Source organism: Phyllostomus discolor, chromosome X (assembly GCF_004126475.2).
Source record: "Phyllostomus discolor isolate MPI-MPIP mPhyDis1 chromosome X, mPhyDis1.pri.v3, whole genome shotgun sequence".
Classification (NCBI taxonomy): Eukaryota; Metazoa; Chordata; class Mammalia; order Chiroptera; family Phyllostomidae; genus Phyllostomus; species Phyllostomus discolor.
The window spans coordinates 16,827,837-16,847,919 of NC_050198.1; the positions used below are offsets into that span (position 1 = coordinate 16,827,837).

General features: G+C 41.7%; 1 protein-coding gene across 5 annotated transcripts in view; it reads right to left on the reverse strand.

Moving 5' to 3' along the window:
- DMD (dystrophin) overlaps positions 1-20,083 on the reverse strand; it is a 1,951,120-nt gene that overhangs the window by 338,603 nt on the left and 1,592,434 nt on the right. For all 5 annotated transcript variants that reach the window (XM_036016633.1, XM_036016635.1, XM_036016634.1 and 2 more), the window contains one exon: positions 11,057-11,213. In XM_036016633.1, the coding sequence (XP_035872526.1) occupies positions 11,057-11,213 (157 nt within the window). The remainder of the gene's footprint in view (positions 1-11,056; positions 11,214-20,083) is intronic.

A 20,083-nucleotide genomic window follows, 5' to 3' on the forward strand; every position in this document is an offset into this window, starting at 1 on the left:
AAATTGCACTAGCAGTAAATCCCAAGGCGAGGCAAATCCATTGATTTTGAAGGTTAAGTGATCTGATGGAGCGTATTTATATACGAAAAATACTAACCAACTGGTTGACTTGACTGCTGGTTGATTAACTCATTAAAAGATATTTATTTGCAATCTATTATAAATAAGGTAGGGAACATGTAGGGATCTATTTTTGTCCTTAAGAAGTCAACAGTTTGGTTGAGTACGTACATTTGTATAAAAGTGTACTTGCATACCACGAATGATTTACCAATGCAGAGTGAGGTGCAGATGGGTTAGGGTTTACCTAAGGCCATCAGTTCATTCGTCACTTAGGGCAGAAATCTTTACATTCTTAAGCCAAACTGAAAGGGAGTGATAGCAAAAGGTAAAAGTTCCCTGGATTATAATAATTGGGAAGCCACCAAGGTAGAAGAACATCTTAATGACCATGAAGCAAATCAGAAACTTTAAAAACCTGGAAGTAATAGAGAAGAATCAAGTCACTGGTTATTTGGGATATTTTTCTGTCCCTTCTTCTTGTAGGAAAAAAAAATGAAGGGAACATTACCATGCATACCTAATAACACCACAGACAGGAGTGGCTTAGAGCCACGTGTACAGGGGATAAAGGGTGAGCTGCGTCTTTGCTTGATGTACTTTGTGGAGGAGACAAGCAGATGAGACCTCTGAGCCCGTACTGACGTCACAGAGAGTGAAGCCACGCCGCTCTCCCACACAGAGCGTGTGTCCTGTTACTAGTGATGTAAGTGAAAGCCCTCACTTTCCCAAACACTGATCTCTTTCAAGGATGAACAGTTCCCACGGAGCTGAATTTTACCTGTATCCCCCTTGCGGGGGCAAGGCTATATTTCTGTTATTTGGACTGCAATCTGGTGGAATGACCATACGCTATTTCCAACTAGTTAGAACTTCACTGAGCCATCCCGGGAGGTAGACTGAAGCAGTGAAAACAGCAAACGCTACCGTGAGTGACAGAAGACCGAAAGTTCAAGTCCCAGCTGGGCCAAAGCTTGGTTGTGTGACCTACAACAGGTCACAGAGTCTCCCTGAGCCTCCATGTCCTCATTTGTAAAATGTGGGGATTTGTTAAACACTGCACCTAAATTCAAAAATGCCATCGAAATAGTCTCTAATCAACACATTTAGATCAATTAGGTAGCCACAGGCCTGGGTGGCAATTTGAGACAGTCCTAAACATCTTTACACATGATAAAAATTATAGCCACGGCTTGGCCCATAGTAGACACTCAATTCATATTGTTGCATAAATAACAGAATGTCCAGCTGGAAAACCAGAGTGTGGTATATGGCAGCCGGGTTGGTTCAGATGCATAATGTGCTTATGGAGGTAAGCCTGGTCTCGTGATTAATTAGAGAAACAAATTCATGCTATCGACAGGCAAAAATGGGGATATCTTATTCCAGGCCTGTTCTTATGTGACAGACCCACAGGCTGAGTATAACCTTGGAGCGGCTGGGGGAATTTTTCTCCAGAGGGGGCCTTATTAGTTCTGCCTTCCTCATCCCAGCCCTGGCTTCTCTGGAGAAGGTAGATGTTCACGTCCGAACATTCAGAAGTTCCATAGTTTGAACAGCCGGCGGCGGCTTTTCATCCACTCTGCAGCATTAGCTAGACGAGAGAATGCTAGACAGATGCAAAAATTTAAAGTGACCCAATATAATGGGAAAAAGTACAATAAAAATGAACTATTCAAAAAAATAAATAAAGGGATCTCACAGTGCCATTCATTCAACAACTGGTTACCAAACAAGCATAGGACAAAAAATGAAGGGAACTAAACAATCTGATCACTGTTTAATAGTGTTGCCATCCTATGTTATCATTCTGCTTTCCATAATATATCCACCTTGTGTGTATGCCTCCTGTATTGCTCTTACTTCTTATTAGAAAGTTGCTGAGTACACCCTGCCCTAATGAACTTGCTTATTTAAGGAGCCACCACAGTTACTGATTTCAAACCCATCAGACGTATTGTACTTACTAAATGATGACTTAGGGACAATCAGTGCCTAATTAATTAGGAACCAAAATCTGGGAAAAGGGCAAGATCCAGAAATGTAGTGAGCCCGAGTAGCAGGAATTTGGCCTGTGAGAATCTAAGGCCAATTCATAGGGGTTGAGGGTAGAAAGAATTTTGAAGGAAATGGCAACAAAACCCCGGAAAGACAAAGGATTCCCGTCATAGTCATTTGAGATAGCTGGTATTACAGATGTTATGGAAATGGGGCATATGGGCTATAAAGGAAAGGTTACACTCATCTTTATTTTGTTATTGTGCTAAGAACATTTCATGTGAGTGTTAAGTATACAAGATGGCACAGGTGGTGAACACGAGACCCGAGGGCCAAATCTGGCTCTCCACCTTGTTTTATCCTGCCCAGCACCTTGTTTCTACCCGGCGGCAGCACCAAGCTCCTGGCCCCTAGTTAAGGAGTAGTTAGATATATACAGTCTTCAAGTTACATTCGGCCCTTTGAAGGCAACCGCGAGGCTGATGTGGCCCCTGGTGAAAGTGAGGTGGACACCCCTGCAGTACGGTATTAACTACAGGTGCTGTGTTGTGCATCAGGGCTCCAGAGCTTACCCTCCTGCATAACTGAAACTCTATACTTGTGGGACCATCACCTCTTTACTCTCTGCTTCTCTCAGTTCGACTACATCATTGTCTCATGGTCATGTATCTGCATCTGAACGAAAGTGATGATAAGGGACTGCAGTATCAGACACATCTAGCCGTTGTCTCAGGTAGCCAACAACATGAACAACATTTCTGAAGGAGACTACATCAATTTGAAGCAAAGATGCAAGGTCAACGGACATATTTCAAGCCTGAAATGACTGTTTTTAAAAATCTATTTGACTTAGGGAGGTGGAAGGTGGGGCTGGGGAGGTGGGGGAAGGGAGAAAAAGCAGGAACAACTGTAGCTGCATAAACAATATCCCCCCCCCAAAAATATCAATAAATAAAGACCCCAAACACTAAAAAAAAATCTATTGTATTCAGTGAAACACTTTTTTTTAATGTTTAGGGGGAAAATGTGTTTGTTTATCAAACTTCTTGCTGAGGTTTATTTTTTGGAACTCTTTCAAACTAAAAGTCGTATTCCCTGACGTCAAGGGCATGGGCCAGCATCGAGGGCAGCCTGCCCGCAGACCTGTGATCCTCTAAAGGATGGTGTAGTGCCCACACGGCATCTTGAACAGCTGGCTGACTTTCAGCCCTAAGGCTGGGCTGCTTCCAGTAACCACTGGGGAAGTCACTTCCTACTGACAATAGTAATGTTAAGTCCTGAGCTGACCTTGAGAAAGTACCCGTGAAAACTCAGGCTGTTCCCATGGTCATTTAGAGAATCGGGTTTGAGGTTACTGAGCCTAAATCCTGAATTTTGGAAAGGCCTTCTGCAGCAATACTACAGATAAATGAATTAGTAGGAAACTCTGTGACAAATTAATTTATATCCATTCTCAAGAGGCTCAGCTGAAATTTGAGTTTGTCAAGTGTACATGGTGAATAATTTCTGAATCATACCATTTGTCTCTTTCTGTCAACATAATCTAAGAAATGGAATGCTTGTTTTGTTCCACGTCCATACCCTCTTCCACAATCATTTCGAAATCTTCTCGGTCTCCATAAATGGCATTATCATTTCCCCATTTGTTCGAACCACAGACTTCAGAGTCATCCTCCACTCTACGCTCCCTCTCGCATTCCACATCCTATCAATCTAAAGGTCTATCAGCTCTACCTTCAAGATATATCTTGGATCAACTAATTTTTCACCACATCTGTCATTTCCACTCTACTCCGAGCCACCATCACGCCTTTCCCAGATGGCATCCACACCCCCCCGAACTTTCTCCCTGCTTTCACTTTTGCTCCACCTACCATCAATTCTCCGTAGACCAGGCAGAGGCAACTCTGAACACATAAATCAGATCGCATCACCCCTGCTCTTAGTACCTCTGTGACATCTTATTACGCACAGGCTAAAATCCACCTTCAAACTATGGCAGACAAGGGGATTCATTATCTGGCCTTCGCCTTTCTCTACAACCTGCCATGAGCCCGTCTTGCTGTTCCTTGCACACCCCAAGCCTGCTTTTACACCTGGGCTTTTGCATTTGCTGCTCCGTCTGCCTCCAATACTCTTCACTCCAGGCCTTTGCTTGGCTCACTCGCTCACACAGGCCCCTACTCAAATAGAACCTCCTCAGACACGCCACTGCCTCTCAGTCTTTAACTCTCCCTGCTTTATTTTCCCTTCGGAGCAACAAACTGGTGTGATGTTACATATGAATTCGTTGGTTTACCGTGCATTTCCCTCACTGAAACTTGCAGGTCCGTGGGGCACACTTTCATTTTGTTTACTACTGTATCTTTGGCCCTTGGCGTAGAGTAGACAATCAATAAACAATTACTAAAAGAGTCAATAAATTCTAGGAGTCCTAATTATGCTACCATTTTTCCTAAAATAATTTCTTTAGGGATGTGAATATGTATAAAAATGCTTTAGAAAGTTAAAACACCATGCAAATATTACTGTTAAGACTATATGTCAAGATACAAAAATATTTTCACATGGGTAGAATGAAGACTTCGGTAGAGAAATCAATTTGTAAATTATTCATCTGTTCTCTGATTGTCATTAAAGAGAAGCAGCAAATCCTAGATGACTCTGTTCTCAAGTTTTGATGACATCGCGAGTTTTCAGGAGACTTCCTCAAATGCCTCGAAATGTAATTCGAAAAATAATTTTAAATGTTTCCCATTCCTACAAATGACTTTCCTACAAATGACTGCATAAAATATCAAATTTATACACAAGTAGCTTGCTCCACGAGTGACGAAGATGAGATGAAAAAGATGTCTTATGTCCCCCAGTAGAGCCATGCAGGCTTTTCAGAGTGGGCACAACTGCATAACTGAGAGTGAACTCTGCAGGGAAACCAAACTCATTTAGAAACCTCAGGTGTCAAGTTGGAACCTCAACTTGAGGCCAGGCCATCAAGTATCGGGATGTCACTGCACCGTAACCTTTGGTGTTGGTTTTCAGAGGTGATAGGGAACGATCCATTGTTTTAACACAGAGCTGACTTGAATGTGAACATTCACAAATGGTACCCCAAGATATTTTCGAGTTCTGTATTAATAAAACACAGGGAACTCATCAAGCTAACGCACGTACTAAAAGGTACCCAAAGGAAGTAGGTCGGCATTGATAATAGCGTTAGCTTAAATAAATGCATAATCTGCACCGTGGTTTCAGGATAATTTTATCGAATATCTGAACCTCTCCCTCACTTTGTGGTGACTGCTGAGGAAATGGAATATGCATAATATATGACCTGACAAAGGAACAAGTAAACTACTTTATTCAAGCCTTTTCATTTGTCAACAGCATGCACGCAATAATGGCTTTCTGTCCACTGGTTTAATAATGTATATATTGATTACTTCCATCTAAATGTTAACCAGAAAATCTGAGGAAGCTTCGAAGGTGTCCTTACTGGTCTCCAGGGAAGGACTTATAGAGATGTTTAAACTGAAAGATGAAAACGTCATGAGAAACAATTTCATTAGTAAGAATGGAAACAAGAGGGTGTTATCCACAGTGTTCTTATAACCAAGACCTAATCTCCACTTGAGCTTGGGGTAGGGTGAAGGGAGTGAAATAAGCTCGCGGTTTATTGTGGTTGTCTGTAGAAATTCCCCAGTATGATTTGCTCCTTTAAAACTCTCTCTAGGTTAATCACAGAAGTAGACAAGTAATAAATATCACTTTAGTGACTGCTCAAGTAAAACAAAGGAACTCAGTTTAAAAACTGTATCTGGACCAGAATAATACACACTAATTGAAAATGAGTCAGTCTAGTGAGGCAAGTAATGAGGAGCTGGAAAAGTCAGGATAATGTTTTCAAAAGATATCAAAATTGGTCGGTTTATGTTTGCTAAGGCACATTTGAGCTTTAATTATTGGTAACACTTCACTGCATGTGGAGTATTATTTCATTAATTAGCCTTGAGAGCCGTCTCAGTTGCAGCTGACATGCTGTCCAGCTGGTTTGGGGAACCTGGGTCCACTTCCATGAGTATAAAAATGGCTTTGGGGAGCGACACTGTGGTCCCCAAGCACCTGGGTGAACTGTCTCGGAATTTCAGCTACAGGGAAACCACGTACCCCTCCATCACTATCATTGAGACTGACTCTATACGAGACATATGACATTTTGCTATATAATTGTATCATTAATCTACAATGATATACAAAGAAAATATAGGTCACCTCACTTATAAACATCCTGATTTATTGAAAAGTGAGAAAATATTTGATTATAGTTTCAACTTTTGACATTTTAATGGAATTTGTTTCCTATAAAAAGCAACAACTAAAGGCACTGATAATTTACATTAAGTAGTTAGCAGGTGATTAAAAAAAAAGTGTCACACCAAATACCTGGGGAATAAGTTTACAATAACAAGTGACTCATCTAAATAACAAGCATTCTATTCAAGTAATATTTGAATCAAGAAACCCACAAAGAACAAGATTCTTTATAATCCTGGAAACATGGCAAAGTAAAATGAGACGCTACAAATACAAAACCTATCAAAGATGAGATTTTTTAAAGAACATTTTATTTATTTATTTTTTTAGACAGAGGGAAAGGGAGGGAGAAAGAGCAGGAGAGAAACATCAATGTGTGGATGCCTCTCATGTGCCCCCTACTGGGGACTTGGCCCGCAAGCCAGCCATGTGCCCTGATGGGGAATTGAACCAGCGACCCTTTGGTTTGCAGGTCGGCACTCAATCCACTGAGCCACACCAGAGATCTTGACAGAGTTTTATATGATTTGTGTTTCCATTCTCTCTTCCTAAGCAATTTCAGAAGATTCCAGAGAAAGACCTAGTTTCAAGGGTTTTCTTTTGTTTGTTTTGCTCACAGGCAGCAAGAGCACGACTAAACAGCCCTTCCACCGCAACTATAAAGCATTACTGCATAAATACGACAACACTCCTGAGTGAGTAAACAGGGTGCTACATTGTTCTCTCATCAACAATTAGCAGTGATGCTGTGCTTTGCGGGAGGAGAGTGTTTTGTGCCATGTATTTTTCTTAAGGATATGATGGAAAGCTTGTGAAAAGACTGGGCCAGACTACAAGCAAAAAACAGTGGGCATCAGTGTAACTCTACACACTCCAAAAGCATGCTTAGCTGGGACTAAACAGAAAAATCCCACAAATGAGGAAGGAACATTACTCTCTATTTTTTCTTTCCCTGCTCTGGGCCCCAGAAGACTAGAGAAGAATGAACAAAATTAAGATTAATGCAGTGGTTTTCTCCTCCTTCCTCCCTCCTTACTTTCTTAATTCCTTTGTTCCTTTCTCTGGTCAACGTGCACCATGTACTAGACACTTCATAAGGTGCTGGGTATAAAAAATGACAATTCTCTCCTCCGAAGGAAGCTTCTTGGAGCACGTGATTGTGTGACGGTGGCTGACACTAGTGAAACAGTCCCAGAAAGCCATGATGACAAAGCACATGAAATTCTAGAAGGGAAAGTTGATGGCATTCTGGGAGCTTATAAAGGGAGATCTGGTCAAATGTGGGCATCAGAAAAAAAGCTTGCTTGATGTCTGAGCCAAGATGTATAGGGTTACCAGACCTTAACCAGGACACTGTGGACAGGGAGGTGCGGGTGAGAAAGGGTTCCGGACAGATGCTCAGCATGTTCAGAGCCAGGCACGCAAGGAACACAGAGAACTGGGGATACCAAATGGAGCAGTCATGGCCAGTGTCCAGAAAGCAAAAGAAAGTACAGTAAGAAAAGAGAAGGTTGGGGCCGGACCAGCCAGATGGGGCTTTGGGATCCTTGGTGAAGATTTCGGGCTTTTCCTAAGGGCGTTGAGAAGCCACTGAAGAGTGTTTAGATGACACTGACCTAATTCAATTTATGTTTTTATGTACATTACTCTGAGTGAAATGTAGGGAGGCACACAGTGGATGGAGAGTCCTGGTCAGTGTGGCTCCATGGGTTGGAGCATTGTCCTGTACACCGGGAGGTTGTGGGTTCGAGCCCCAGTCAGGGTACATACCCAGGTTGTGGGTTTGATCTCTGGTTGTAGAGCCTGTGAGAGGCAACCTGTCAGTGTTTCCCTCTCCCTTTCTTTTTCTCTAAAACAATGAAAAAAAAACTATAAAAAAAAGAGTAGATGCAGAAAGGCTGTCTTGTAATGATGGCGATGACTGCAGTGGGCAGAGTCAAGAAAGATTCCAGAGGTAAATTGACCCAATGATGTGTCACAGGCCCGTCATCCTGAAAAGGTACTACACTGCACTGCTCTGTTGTTTGGATGGAAGAAAGTAGTTAGATTCTCTGAGCTTTAGGGTTCTGGAGACTGCAGCAACAAAAGGATAACGGAGCAAAGATTTTCAGCATCTTGGGGAAAAGTTATTAAAATGTTTGATGATTGAATGTAAGTTGGACTTGGAGGGAGATGAGGACAGAGGAGCAGTGAAACTAATGGGCGGAACACAGAGTTACCAGCGGGCGGGAAGCTGTGATAAGTCAAAGAAAGATAACGGGTGGGGTGTCTGAGCAAGCACGCCAGCCAAGTAGGGATTCATTTACTTCAGCCTGGTGTGTACTCGCTCTAGCGTCACCATCTCCCAAAAGCATGTTACCGGTCATGAGATTCCGGAGTAAGAGGATAGGGAATGATAAGTACTAACATTTTACCATTGCTGGCGAGCAACCACAGCCCATAGCCAGGGACAGTGAGGAAGCATTTGTAACAGACTGCTGCTCGAAGGGGCCGGGGAAATGATTTGGGCCATATTCCGCATCCTGAAGCTGAAGAACAAAGTGGCAATCGGAAGCTTACTGATGGGAGAGACGAGGACTAGAAACGCGGTCTCCTGATGCCTAGTGCACTTGCCCAGCGATTCCTCTTCTTGGGTTTCTGGAACTCGAATAAAATTAGCCCTTTTGCAGAAATTCTGTCTCCTTTCACTATGTCACGTAACGCATTCTATTTAAAATGCCCATCCTTCTCAGCGAATGCTCTTCTACATACACACCAGAGTGTTTTGACTATTTATTCGAAGTTAGAAGGTGCAAAAAAAAATCACTATTACATTCCACTCCACCACAAAAGCCAATTTAATATTCTCAATTGTATGAAAGGGGATGGTTAGAAGACACACTGGCAGTCTCCTTGGAAAATTTTTTTTTTTTGCAGAAACTCCGGGGTTGTCCCTCATCTCGTCTTCCCCTTTTATAATCTTCTATGTTCTTTTCTCTGGAATAATACAAACCCTTGACCCTTTCTTCAATATGCCACCATTGTCTGTGATTCCACAGAGCTTTTTCCTTTAAGTGCTGAACATACAAAAGCAGGACCATCTTATCAAGCTTTTCTTGTTTGGTAGTAATTTTCTTGGGTTGTTACTCATTTCTGTTCATACACCTCTTACCCTCGTTTCAAAAACACTTATGGGTACCCACTGTCTGCCAGCCATTTTGCTAGTTATTAAGATCTTGGAGGGGAGCAAGATGAAATCTCTGTCCTTCCCCGCTCAGAGCCTACTGGAGAAGATGCAAATGGAATGAAAAAGCCAAACAGCAAAAGTTGATCACTGGATCATGCTTGTGAACAACTTGGTATTCTTAAGAATAAAAAAAAAGTAAAGTAAAGTAAAAACATTTATGATGCCTATTCTACATGAACAGCATACTGGGTACCCAAGGAGTGGATGAGTGAACCTTTTTGTTTGTTTGTTTTTGCATAGATGTACGCCAGCCAATAAATGAATAAGAAATGACAGAAATAGACAATCATCACATTGTAACTCCTAGCCATTGATCATTAACAACTGCCCAGGTCACACTAAAAAAACAGAAAATAAGACATTATACAAAAAAAGGAAGGACTCACGGACATGGACAACAGTGTAGTGATTGTGGGGAAGAGGGTATAAGGGGGTTAACAGTAATGGAAAAATACAATAAAAATTCTAAACAGACATTATGGACCTCTGAATAAGGGAAGAAGTCACTACAACCTATGAAACAGTCAAACTCCAATGCGATCAAAGGGGCAGAACTGCGCTTTTCCGTGTGCGAGCCGTTAGCCACAGCAGGCCGCTGAGCGCCTGAAATGTGGCTACTCTGAATGGAGTTGTGCTGTAACTGTGAGTGTTTATACTGATCACATGTTGAAATGACAACAATTATTGTTCCACAGTTAAGCAAGATGTAACCACTAGAGGAAACCGGGTGAAATGTAAAGGGAAAGTCTTTGGACTATGTTTGAAACTTACTGGGAATCTGTAATTATTTCAAAATAAAAAGTGACAAAAAGAGGGGGATTTAGGAGACAAGGTAACCAAATGCAACATGTGGACCTTATTTTAATTCTTAAACAAACAAACAAAAAATAACCCAAAACAGAAAAACCTGTTAAACATTAAAGACATGTGTGTGAGAAACGGAAATTTGAATACTGCCTGAATATTTGCTGTGATAAAATTATTGATATTTTAAAACTATCACAACAGTATGGTGGTTACATTTAAAGAGTGAATCCTTACATTTGAGAGATACTGTCTCAAATACCTCTGAGTTTAATGATCCATGGGTGAGATTTGCTTGGAAATAACAGGGGGCAGAAAAGAGGCATTGAAGAAGCAAATGGCCACGCGTTGATAATTGCTGAAGTCTTGGTGGGTATTTGTTATGGGATTCTGTCTGCTTTCGTACATTTTTAATATTTTCCTTAATAAAACATTTTTAGAAACAACCAAAAGAGTTGGACAATTTCTTAAAGGATCTTATTAATGTAGACACTTTCAACATTTAAAATGGAATGGCTTAGAGTATTTATAACTGACCCTTTAGCTAGTGGAAGAAAACAATTTCTATTCAGCCTCAATATGAATCAGAAGTATTTTTAAAATAGTCGATGAATGCTTCCTATGAGCAAGAAGCTCGGCTTAAAAGTGTCTTACCCTGTGTACATCGTTCTGCTTCTGAACCGTTGGGAAATCCCCTCCCACTGGTGCCTGTCGGCTTAACTCATCGTCCTTCAGCTGCAGCCACACTAGAAGTTCTTGAAGAGAAAGGTGCAGGCGCTTCCACTGGTCAGAACTGGCTTCCAAATGCGACCTGCAAAATAACAGTAGCAAACTGTATCAGAACAACTAGAAGGGTAACTGATGATTCTTAACAATCCCATTAAGTAAGAAAGGTACTTTGGTGGCTAGTTCCACAGTGCGTAGACCAGGGGTGTCAAACTCATTTTCACTGGGGGCGACATCAGTCTCGAGGTTGCCTTCAAAGGGCCGGATGTATAAATGTGGCTACTCCTTAACAGTTGAGCGAGAGCTCGATGCTGCTGCCGAGTAGAAACAAGGTGCTGGGCTGAATAAAACAAGATAGAGGGCCGGATTCAGCCTGTGGGCCTCGTGTTTGCCACCTGTGGTATAAACCTATTGTCAAATACACAGCAGTCCTTAATAATAATCTGACTACTTGCTCTTGAGACCCATCAAATGGGGGTATTGTGATGGCAATTTTGAGGAAAAGCAGCATGTAGCCATATGTTTATTTCTACATGCAGTATTCTGAGATTTTGGCATGAAATACACACTGAAATGGATTACTTTCCCATAGCATTGCAGTCAATGATTTTTAATGTTTCCGGTAGAAAAAAAAAAATGGACCCAGTGACTAATATAAACCACTCAGCTTTCGCGTGACTCATGTTAGTACTGGAATTCTTTCTGCTTTGAGAAATGGAAAGGTCTCTCCCCGCATTCTGACTTTTCCATTTCTACACCCTAGACAGCCTCTTCCATTGACTCCTTCCATCTGGCATCCGTTCCCTTCTGCTCCTCTCCCATATGCTTCTCCTTTTCCTCCACCCCTCTCTATTCGCGTGCACCTGGGATTTGTTTGCACCGAGTTCCAACACTTTCCGCTTTGTTTCCTTTGTGTAAAACGTACTGAGACAACAACGCACGCGGAGAAGTAAGATCAGACATTAGTCTGCGAGCCTCCCCCGAACGTGAATAATTTAGGCAAGAGACGGGTGTTCCTTCCCATCAACTGTATTTAGAACATGTTAATCAGTGCAAGCCATTTAAGAAGACACAAATGAATGATCTGTGCTATAAAGCCCACATTTCACTGGAGAACAAGCAGCTAAATTAATAAAATAAATCATAATCCAGGAAACAAAGAAACGCGAAATGCTGGCAAGGCTCTGTCCTCAGGTAAATCACGAGTTGTGCCGCGTTACTCATACGTTATCAGCAATTACTATTTAATTCATAAAAATGAGTGCTGCCAATACTGTAAATATAATGTGGTCTCTAACGCTGCAAAGATTGCGATGTAAAGCAACCAGGTAGAACAACATTTTCCCTTTGCCATTTGGTAATTTCACCTGACATTTCGAACACAATTTTCCTGCTGGCCTTAGTCAAACAGAATCCCCAAATGATAACTATGTACTGCAATTAAATTGGTTCAAACTCTCTGAGGCATAATTTGATGACACATAAAAGTCTTTAGAATGTGCAAATACAATGACCCACATGCTTAAATTTGAGGAACTTACATTTAGGAAAGTAACTGGGAAAGCATAAGAAGATACAGGTAGAAAATGTTATTTATAGCATCACTTGTGATTGACACAAAATAGAAACAATGTAAATATTCAATACTAGGGAATTGGTTACATACATAATGGTGCATTCATACATACGAAACCTACGCAGTGTTCAATGTGGTGACCAGGGCGAATATTCATGAATATGGAAAAGGTCACCCTTTCGGTTGCTAAGTGAGGAAACAGGTTACCAAAATGTACACAATCTATTCTTCTGAAACATTTCTCTGTGTTTCTGTGTTTCTGTGCACATGCTTGACTATTCATGAGAACATTCTGGAATGACCAGTTTAACCCTCAGAGGTGGATTTATAGGTGATATACTGTCAGAATATTTTCTATTATGAACAACATAAACATTGCAGGGTCCGGCAGAAGTAAGGCCTGCTTGAGTGTGGTTGGTAGGGTGATAATATGGGTGTCATAATTTATAGTTTTATTTTGAACATATCACCTAAAGTGTCATATGGTGTGCTTGAGTGTGATATTGTTACGCTACAGAATGACATGCTTATGATTTTGTAATAAAAAGGGACGTTATTTGTGACGGAGCCTGTATATTCAGAAAAAATATTGGCATTTCCATCAGAGAAATGCAATTGTTCAAGACTCTACGGGCATTTATTATCTCATAAATAAATCATGAAATACCCCAAATACCATTCATTAGACATAATAGTGCAGATCGCATATAGTGTGGAGGGCAGTTCTTTTATGGTTCTGTTCCCTCCTCCTCTCTCGGTTTTCACTTTTCCATGATGAGCCTACGTGGGCATTCCCTATGCAAGATTTTAGCTGTTCAATAGCATATAATGACTAGTGCTTACAGGCATTCCCTGGGGTGTCTGGAATTGGCAACTGGGTCCCCTAGATGGGGAACGAAGCTGTCAAGCAGGACATTTTGAAAGACAGGGAGGGTGAGGCACAGTCTAGACATGGAAAAGCAGCAAATGGGAAAAGAGGCACGGGTTCAATAAATGTCTATTGAGGGCTCCCAAGCCCCAAGGAAGCATTGGGAGTAGGGAGACTAGAAGGGAGGGGAGACTAGAGAGATGCCTGATGCCTGGCCTCCCCCTCTCAGGGAGAGGACACTGAGTACCGCTGTGGGAGGGGCCCTGGGGAGCGCAGACCTGCAGGAGAGCAGGCTGCCTACGGAGAGGCCTCAAGCTGTTGCTTCGCTTCCATCAGGCAGCGCCACAGCCCCGTTCCGGGTTAAACAGTGCTGGCTCATTATGGGCAGGTCAGTGAAACCCTTAAACTCCACGAAAACAAATAAACAAACAAATAAACAAAAAGTAGCTCTGAGACCCAGAATTAGCTCTAAAGGACCTAAGAGAAACGCCAAAGCGTGAGACAGGGAGGCTATTAGGAGCCAGGGACACGGGACAGTCAAGGGAGTTAACGGAGGAGCAGAAGGACCTGGGACCACGTGTGACAAAAAGCTCTCACGTGTCCAGGTGAGGGGACCTTATGCATCCATAAGGTATGGGAGTTAGCTAACATTTCAGAAGGTTTGATTACTTTAACCACGTTATCAAATGACCATTTCATTCTTTTCTTTGCTAAAGCATGAGAGTGAAAGGCAAGGGTGATAGGAAGACAAAAACTTAAGCAAGAGGCTTATAAAGAACAGAGGTCAAAGGGTCGGAAGGGACAAAGGCAGTCCGATAATGGCTCCCGACTTCAAGCAACATTTACGAAGATATGCAGTCTGAAGCTGTGGCTCGCAAACTGTAGCGTGTGTGAGAAACATTTGAGGAGCTAACAAAGTTTAAAGCACACATTCCTAGGTTCCACCTTCAGCACTTCTGTGCTTTTAACAAGAACTTTCACAACTCAGCAGGTGAGCTCCAAGAACATGCTTTGAGAAAGAATGTCTGAAGGTATTTCCTATGCGCCCTAAATGGTATTTGTTGGTCTCCACAGGGCAAGGGTGGTATATGTGAATGACATGATTTTGAAGGAGCTCTCAATGTAACAAAATGCTATGAGCTCAGAAAACCTTTTCTTTGCTCATGTTAAGTTACGAAGAGTTTTCAAGATATGTCTCCAATGTGTTTCTTGGAAGCCACTGCCCTATTTCTATTTCTATTTTCAAGATTGTATGCCAACTATTTCTAAATAATTAACCTGTGTTTGTATTTGGAATAGCTCCTCCTGAAAAGGTTTCTATTTGTAATGACTCGCCCACCCCACACTCCGTTTCCCTCTGTTTTATCATAGGCTGACAGGGGCTGGAAGGAACTTAAGAGGTTGTTGGTGGATCCTCTTGTTTTGCAAATGTGGAAACTGAGATGCAAAGGTATACAGACAGCTCAAGCACCACATAACCTGAGCTGTCACATTAAGACACAGAAAATAGCCCTGATTAAAGTGGCTCAGTTGGGTAGCTATTGTCCTACAAACGGAAAGGTTGTGGGTTTCATTCCCTGACAGAAGCACATGCCCAGGTTGCGGGTTCGGTCCCCAGTTGGCACATACATGCTTCTAGGTTTCTCTCCCTACCTCCCCTTCTCTCTACAAGTCACAGGAAATAGAAATGAAACACATTTTCTTAAATGACAACATCCTTAACCTTAGTGATTTTTAATCAGATGCTTTGGATCCCTGAGCGAAAGGCTTGCTACTAATTGCCAGATGCACTTACCCCTGTCTATTTAACGGAAAATAACGGAGGTGGCTTGAAGAGGCGCTTAGCTTCTATCTGTTTTCTATTCATCTTTATTAGTGACGACAAGAGCTTGGGGGCTTCTAGCTTTGAACAGGCAAGTGCTGGTCTTTAATAAGCAGATAATTTCTACAATTTGTAAGGCTTAGGTAAAATGTAGAACCTTCAGGTGTGTTGGGATACGCTGCGTGGTCTTTAAGGAACTCTTTAGTGTCAGGGCTCTAAGAATTATAGGAGCTCTGAAAGTGAATGTTATTTCTCTAGACTCAGACGTTTCCAGTGTGATTTAGTTGATGCCTAGTTTGAAATGCCTAGGAAAACTTGACTCTGCAAGGCATATGTTCTGAGAGCAAAATGTGTTATATTGGATTCATTTTTCACTTTGACTTCTTTTATAAAACTAATGATGCATCCCTGTATATCTTTGGTACCCTTGTGTAATAAGATGGCCCTTTAGCATGCAGGAGGAAAAGGTAAGAATGCAGAAATAATAAGGGGCCACAAAAATACAATGGGAGCGATGGGACTTTACATAAAGAGAGAAAGTGAAGCTCAAAGAGAAGTAAACAGTTTTTTTTTTTCCAGATGGGCCATGAACTTTCCAACATAATCAACATTCTGCAAATAAGAGAAAGGTCAGAGATATTCAAGGTCCAGGTTGCATTTTTCTCTCAAACGTTGAAAGACTTTGCTTCCTTTTGCTCTTTCTTTGTTTCCCATTATAGGAAAACTTCTAACTACCCCAACTTCTAATACCAAGCAGTCCCTCGGAGATTTATTGCTGCTGTAGACTATACACTGTTGGAGTTCTAGCTTCTCAAATTAGTGCTCAAAATTTCATAGAAGGTACTATTTGTATAAAACATGTGCAAATTTTTTCCTAAGTATAAAAATCTCACAGAATGTACATGTGGCTAAAATGACATTGACCACACATGCAATTCACAGAGTTCACAGCATAAACAATCTGGAAAGTATACTGTCTTATTGAGCCGTTAAATTGACATCTTGATACATATTTCCTACGTAAAAAATGCACTGACCACTTCTCACTTTCCTAATATTTTCAAAATGAAAATCTAAGCTTGGCAGATACAGAACACTTGAGAATGAGAAACACATTCTTTGCCTGATCACCATCCATGTGTTAGATGATGCCATCAAGAACTACGTATGTATACGTGTGTGCGTGTGTGTGTGCATGCTTGTCTGTATAAACGTGAGTACAAACTTTTCACTCTGTGTCTCTCCCACTTAAATCAGTTAACATTTCCTTTTGTTTGTGGGCTCGCAACTCTCACCGAGTATTCTTCCAATTATACCTCTTGCACATAATACGTGTGGACAAACTACACGTAAAACAGACGGCACGTGTGGTCCACGAACTAAATGATGAGATAGGACTCTACAATTTCAGTTAAAGTATATTTTTCCCCTCAAAGATATCTTATTTGCTTGTCTTTATACCGTATCTTTGAAACTAATCAGCTTCATTTAAATATGACAAGACCAAGGTAGACAAGTTCAAGAATAAGCTTAGGTTCGTAGAGAGTGATTGCAGAATTCAAAGTAACGGCGTTGAAGAATGGCAAGGGAAGCTGAATAGACCACCCCCGTTTCTGGCTGAACACCCTCCTTTTAGTGAGGGAGAAAATTGAAGTCTGAACCTTGAGCTCGAGATTATACGCTAGGTATCGTGGATAGTAACAGAGCCAGGAGAGAAATTAGATCACCCAACTGCTGGTCCAGGGCTCTTTCTGCTCTGCCTCCCTGACTCATTTAAAGCTTGGAATATTTGGATTTATCTTTTTAGCTGGAGGCAGCAAGTATAGCCCTAGGAAACAACTCATGAATAGTTAGAGAGATTTGCCATCACGTGTAAATGAGAATAGTACAGGGGAGACCTGATGAAAGAACTGTCAGAGAGGGGAACATTTGAGTCACAATTTGGAGAATGAGCCCTGGCTGGTGTGGCTCAGTGGACTGAGTGCTGGCCTGCGAACAGAAAGGTTGCTGGTTCGATTCCCAATCAGGGCACATGCCTGGATTTCGGGCCAGGTCCCCAGATAGCAGTTTGAAAGAGGCAACTGATTGATCTCTCTCTCACACAATGATGTTTCCCTCCTTCTCTTTCTCCCACCCTTCCCCATCTCTAAAAAATAATAAGTAAATAAAATCTTTTCTAAAAATTTCAGAATGAGAGGAGAGATGGTATTCCAAGGGTGAGGATCAGCAAAGGTACATACTCATATGGGAGTGTGAGAAAAGTGTTGGCGAGCAGGCAACAGGTAAGAAAGCAGAGTCTACTAGAGAGTAACAAGATCGCTGTTTGGTGAGGGAGGAACTGGGAGGCGTGGGAAGAAGAGAAAAGGGACGGGTTGGCAGGGTCTGCTTAGGCACAGTTGGTGGAGAGAGAGGGATCTGCTAGATTCCAGTGAGTAACTATAAACCTCGAGAGGGCAGTGATTTTCTCTTGTCTATTTTGTTCACTGTTGTATCCTTAGTGCCTAGACCAGTGCCTAGTACATAGTAAATGCTCAGGACATATCTGTTGAATGAACAGATGAATGAATGAATGACTGAAATACGGGTCCCAACAAGAGTGAAGTTTTTGACCAAAGAGATAATATGACAGAAACAATATCTAAGGAAGACCACTTTTTGCAAATGTGCAATGGATGGTCTTAATATGTGAAGGAACAGAGACAACTCTACGTGTACGGAACGACACGAGGGAGACCTGAGTAAGAATCGCAATCACAGGACGAGCAAAGACATAGAGTGGAAGGAAGATAAATGGGGGTGAAAGAACTCAGTAAGGACTTGGATCTGGAAGGACGGGGATACGTTTTATGAGCTGGTAGAACTCAAGGGAAGACTTCAAAGTCATTTGGATTCAAACTGAAATTATTTTTCATTGAAATGCACACCTGTGAAATCAAGTGCTAATTTTTTGTATATTTTGAAATATAAAACTGGCTTCAGAATGCCTTATAAAACAATGAACCAACTGTAAATGTTTCATATACTATGCTATAATTTGGGTAAACAAAGGGCTGTTTGCCCAGGACATCTTTGGAACTATTTTAAAATTTTTTAAAATTTATTCATTTTAGAGAGAGGGAGGGAGGGAGAGAGAGGGAGAGAGGGAGAGAGGGAGAGAGAGAGAGAGAGAGAGAGAGAGAGATTTGTTCTTCCACTTACTTATGCATTCATTGGTTGACTCCTGCAAGTTTCCTGACTGAGAATCAAACCCAGAACCTTGATTTATCAGGACAATGCTCCAACCAATTTACCTACCTGGCCAGGGCTGGGTCTATTTTTTAATTGTGGTATCTTTTCATTAAAAAATAATGCCGATGGAGAAACTGACTAGATTTGCCATGCAATCTCGTGCCATCCATGGTTCTGCACCTTGCCCTTCCAGCATTATCTATTCTGTTTCCGAACCATCCCAAACCACTACCTTTGCTGTGCTCCTCTTACATGCACCCTGCCATCCTGTATGGACTGACTGACTGATGTCCTTATCTCAGCCAGGTGTCAGGAAATAAACTGCATTGCTGGGATGTGAAGAATCGTTTCTTTGCTTTTTATAAATGATCGTTTATAACACAGCCTGCATTATTAGAGAGGCATATTAAAAAGCCAAAACCATTTGATCTGAATATTTAAATTCCAGTATCCTCAGCCCCTTAGATAAGCTCAGGTAACTGTTTTCTACTTGATTAATGACAGTAAGAATTAAAGTGTGGTAGCAGGCATATGGGAAATCGCTGAGAATGAAGAGCCCCTATTTTGGCTGACATGCTGTTTGCCGCTTTCAATTCTCCTCTTATTTCATCAAGTTCACGTGACGGAGAAAAAAGACACTGAGTGATGTTCAGAACAGTCACAGCACCTTTCTTTCTCGGGCCTGCGAAGAAGAATAACTTTCTCTTCTTTGTGTGCCAGTCTCTTCTCCATCTCACACGTTTCATTCCTTTTTAATGGCAGATGTTATAAAAGCGGCCTTTGTCATCACACATACTAACTGCTCTTAGCGTTTAAGCTGCACAAAGAGAATAGAGTCTCCCTATGTTTGCAAATACCATTACCCGCTGTTGCCCCCAACGCGTCTCGAACACGCCGAAACCAAATTCATGGACCAAAGAGGGAGATGCAGGCAACTGTTTGGAAGATGGGAGGCAAAGTTGGGTGGGGAAGATCTTATAAAGAAAGAAAAGGAAGTCCTGTTCTGCTGCTAGAACCTGCTTCTCTATTTCCTCCCGCCACTTATTAGGGGCTTATGTGTAAAAGACAGGCAAGTCTTATCTTTTCCTTCCTGTTTTTAGGCTCCCTGACATACTCCAATGGCTGTAAAAGCTCAGGCTCTGAGGCCAGACCCCTGTGTTCAGATCTTGGAGCTGCCACTTACTAAGTGGCCCTGGAGAAGTTATTTAGCTTCCCCATGCCTGACTTTCTCCAAATGTAAAGAGGGGATAATCATGGAATCAATCTTTTAGGGCTGCCGAGAGCATTAAATAGGTCAAGAAACAGAAAGCGCCCGTGACCTGGCGTGGTATGAGATGGACCATATTTTAGTTCCTAGTATTATTGCTACTATTATTTCATACCAAGTGCGGATTTTTATGAGGGCTTTGGAATTCATAAATTTCACTTATATTTTTCCTCGTCATGGAAGTAAACATTCCG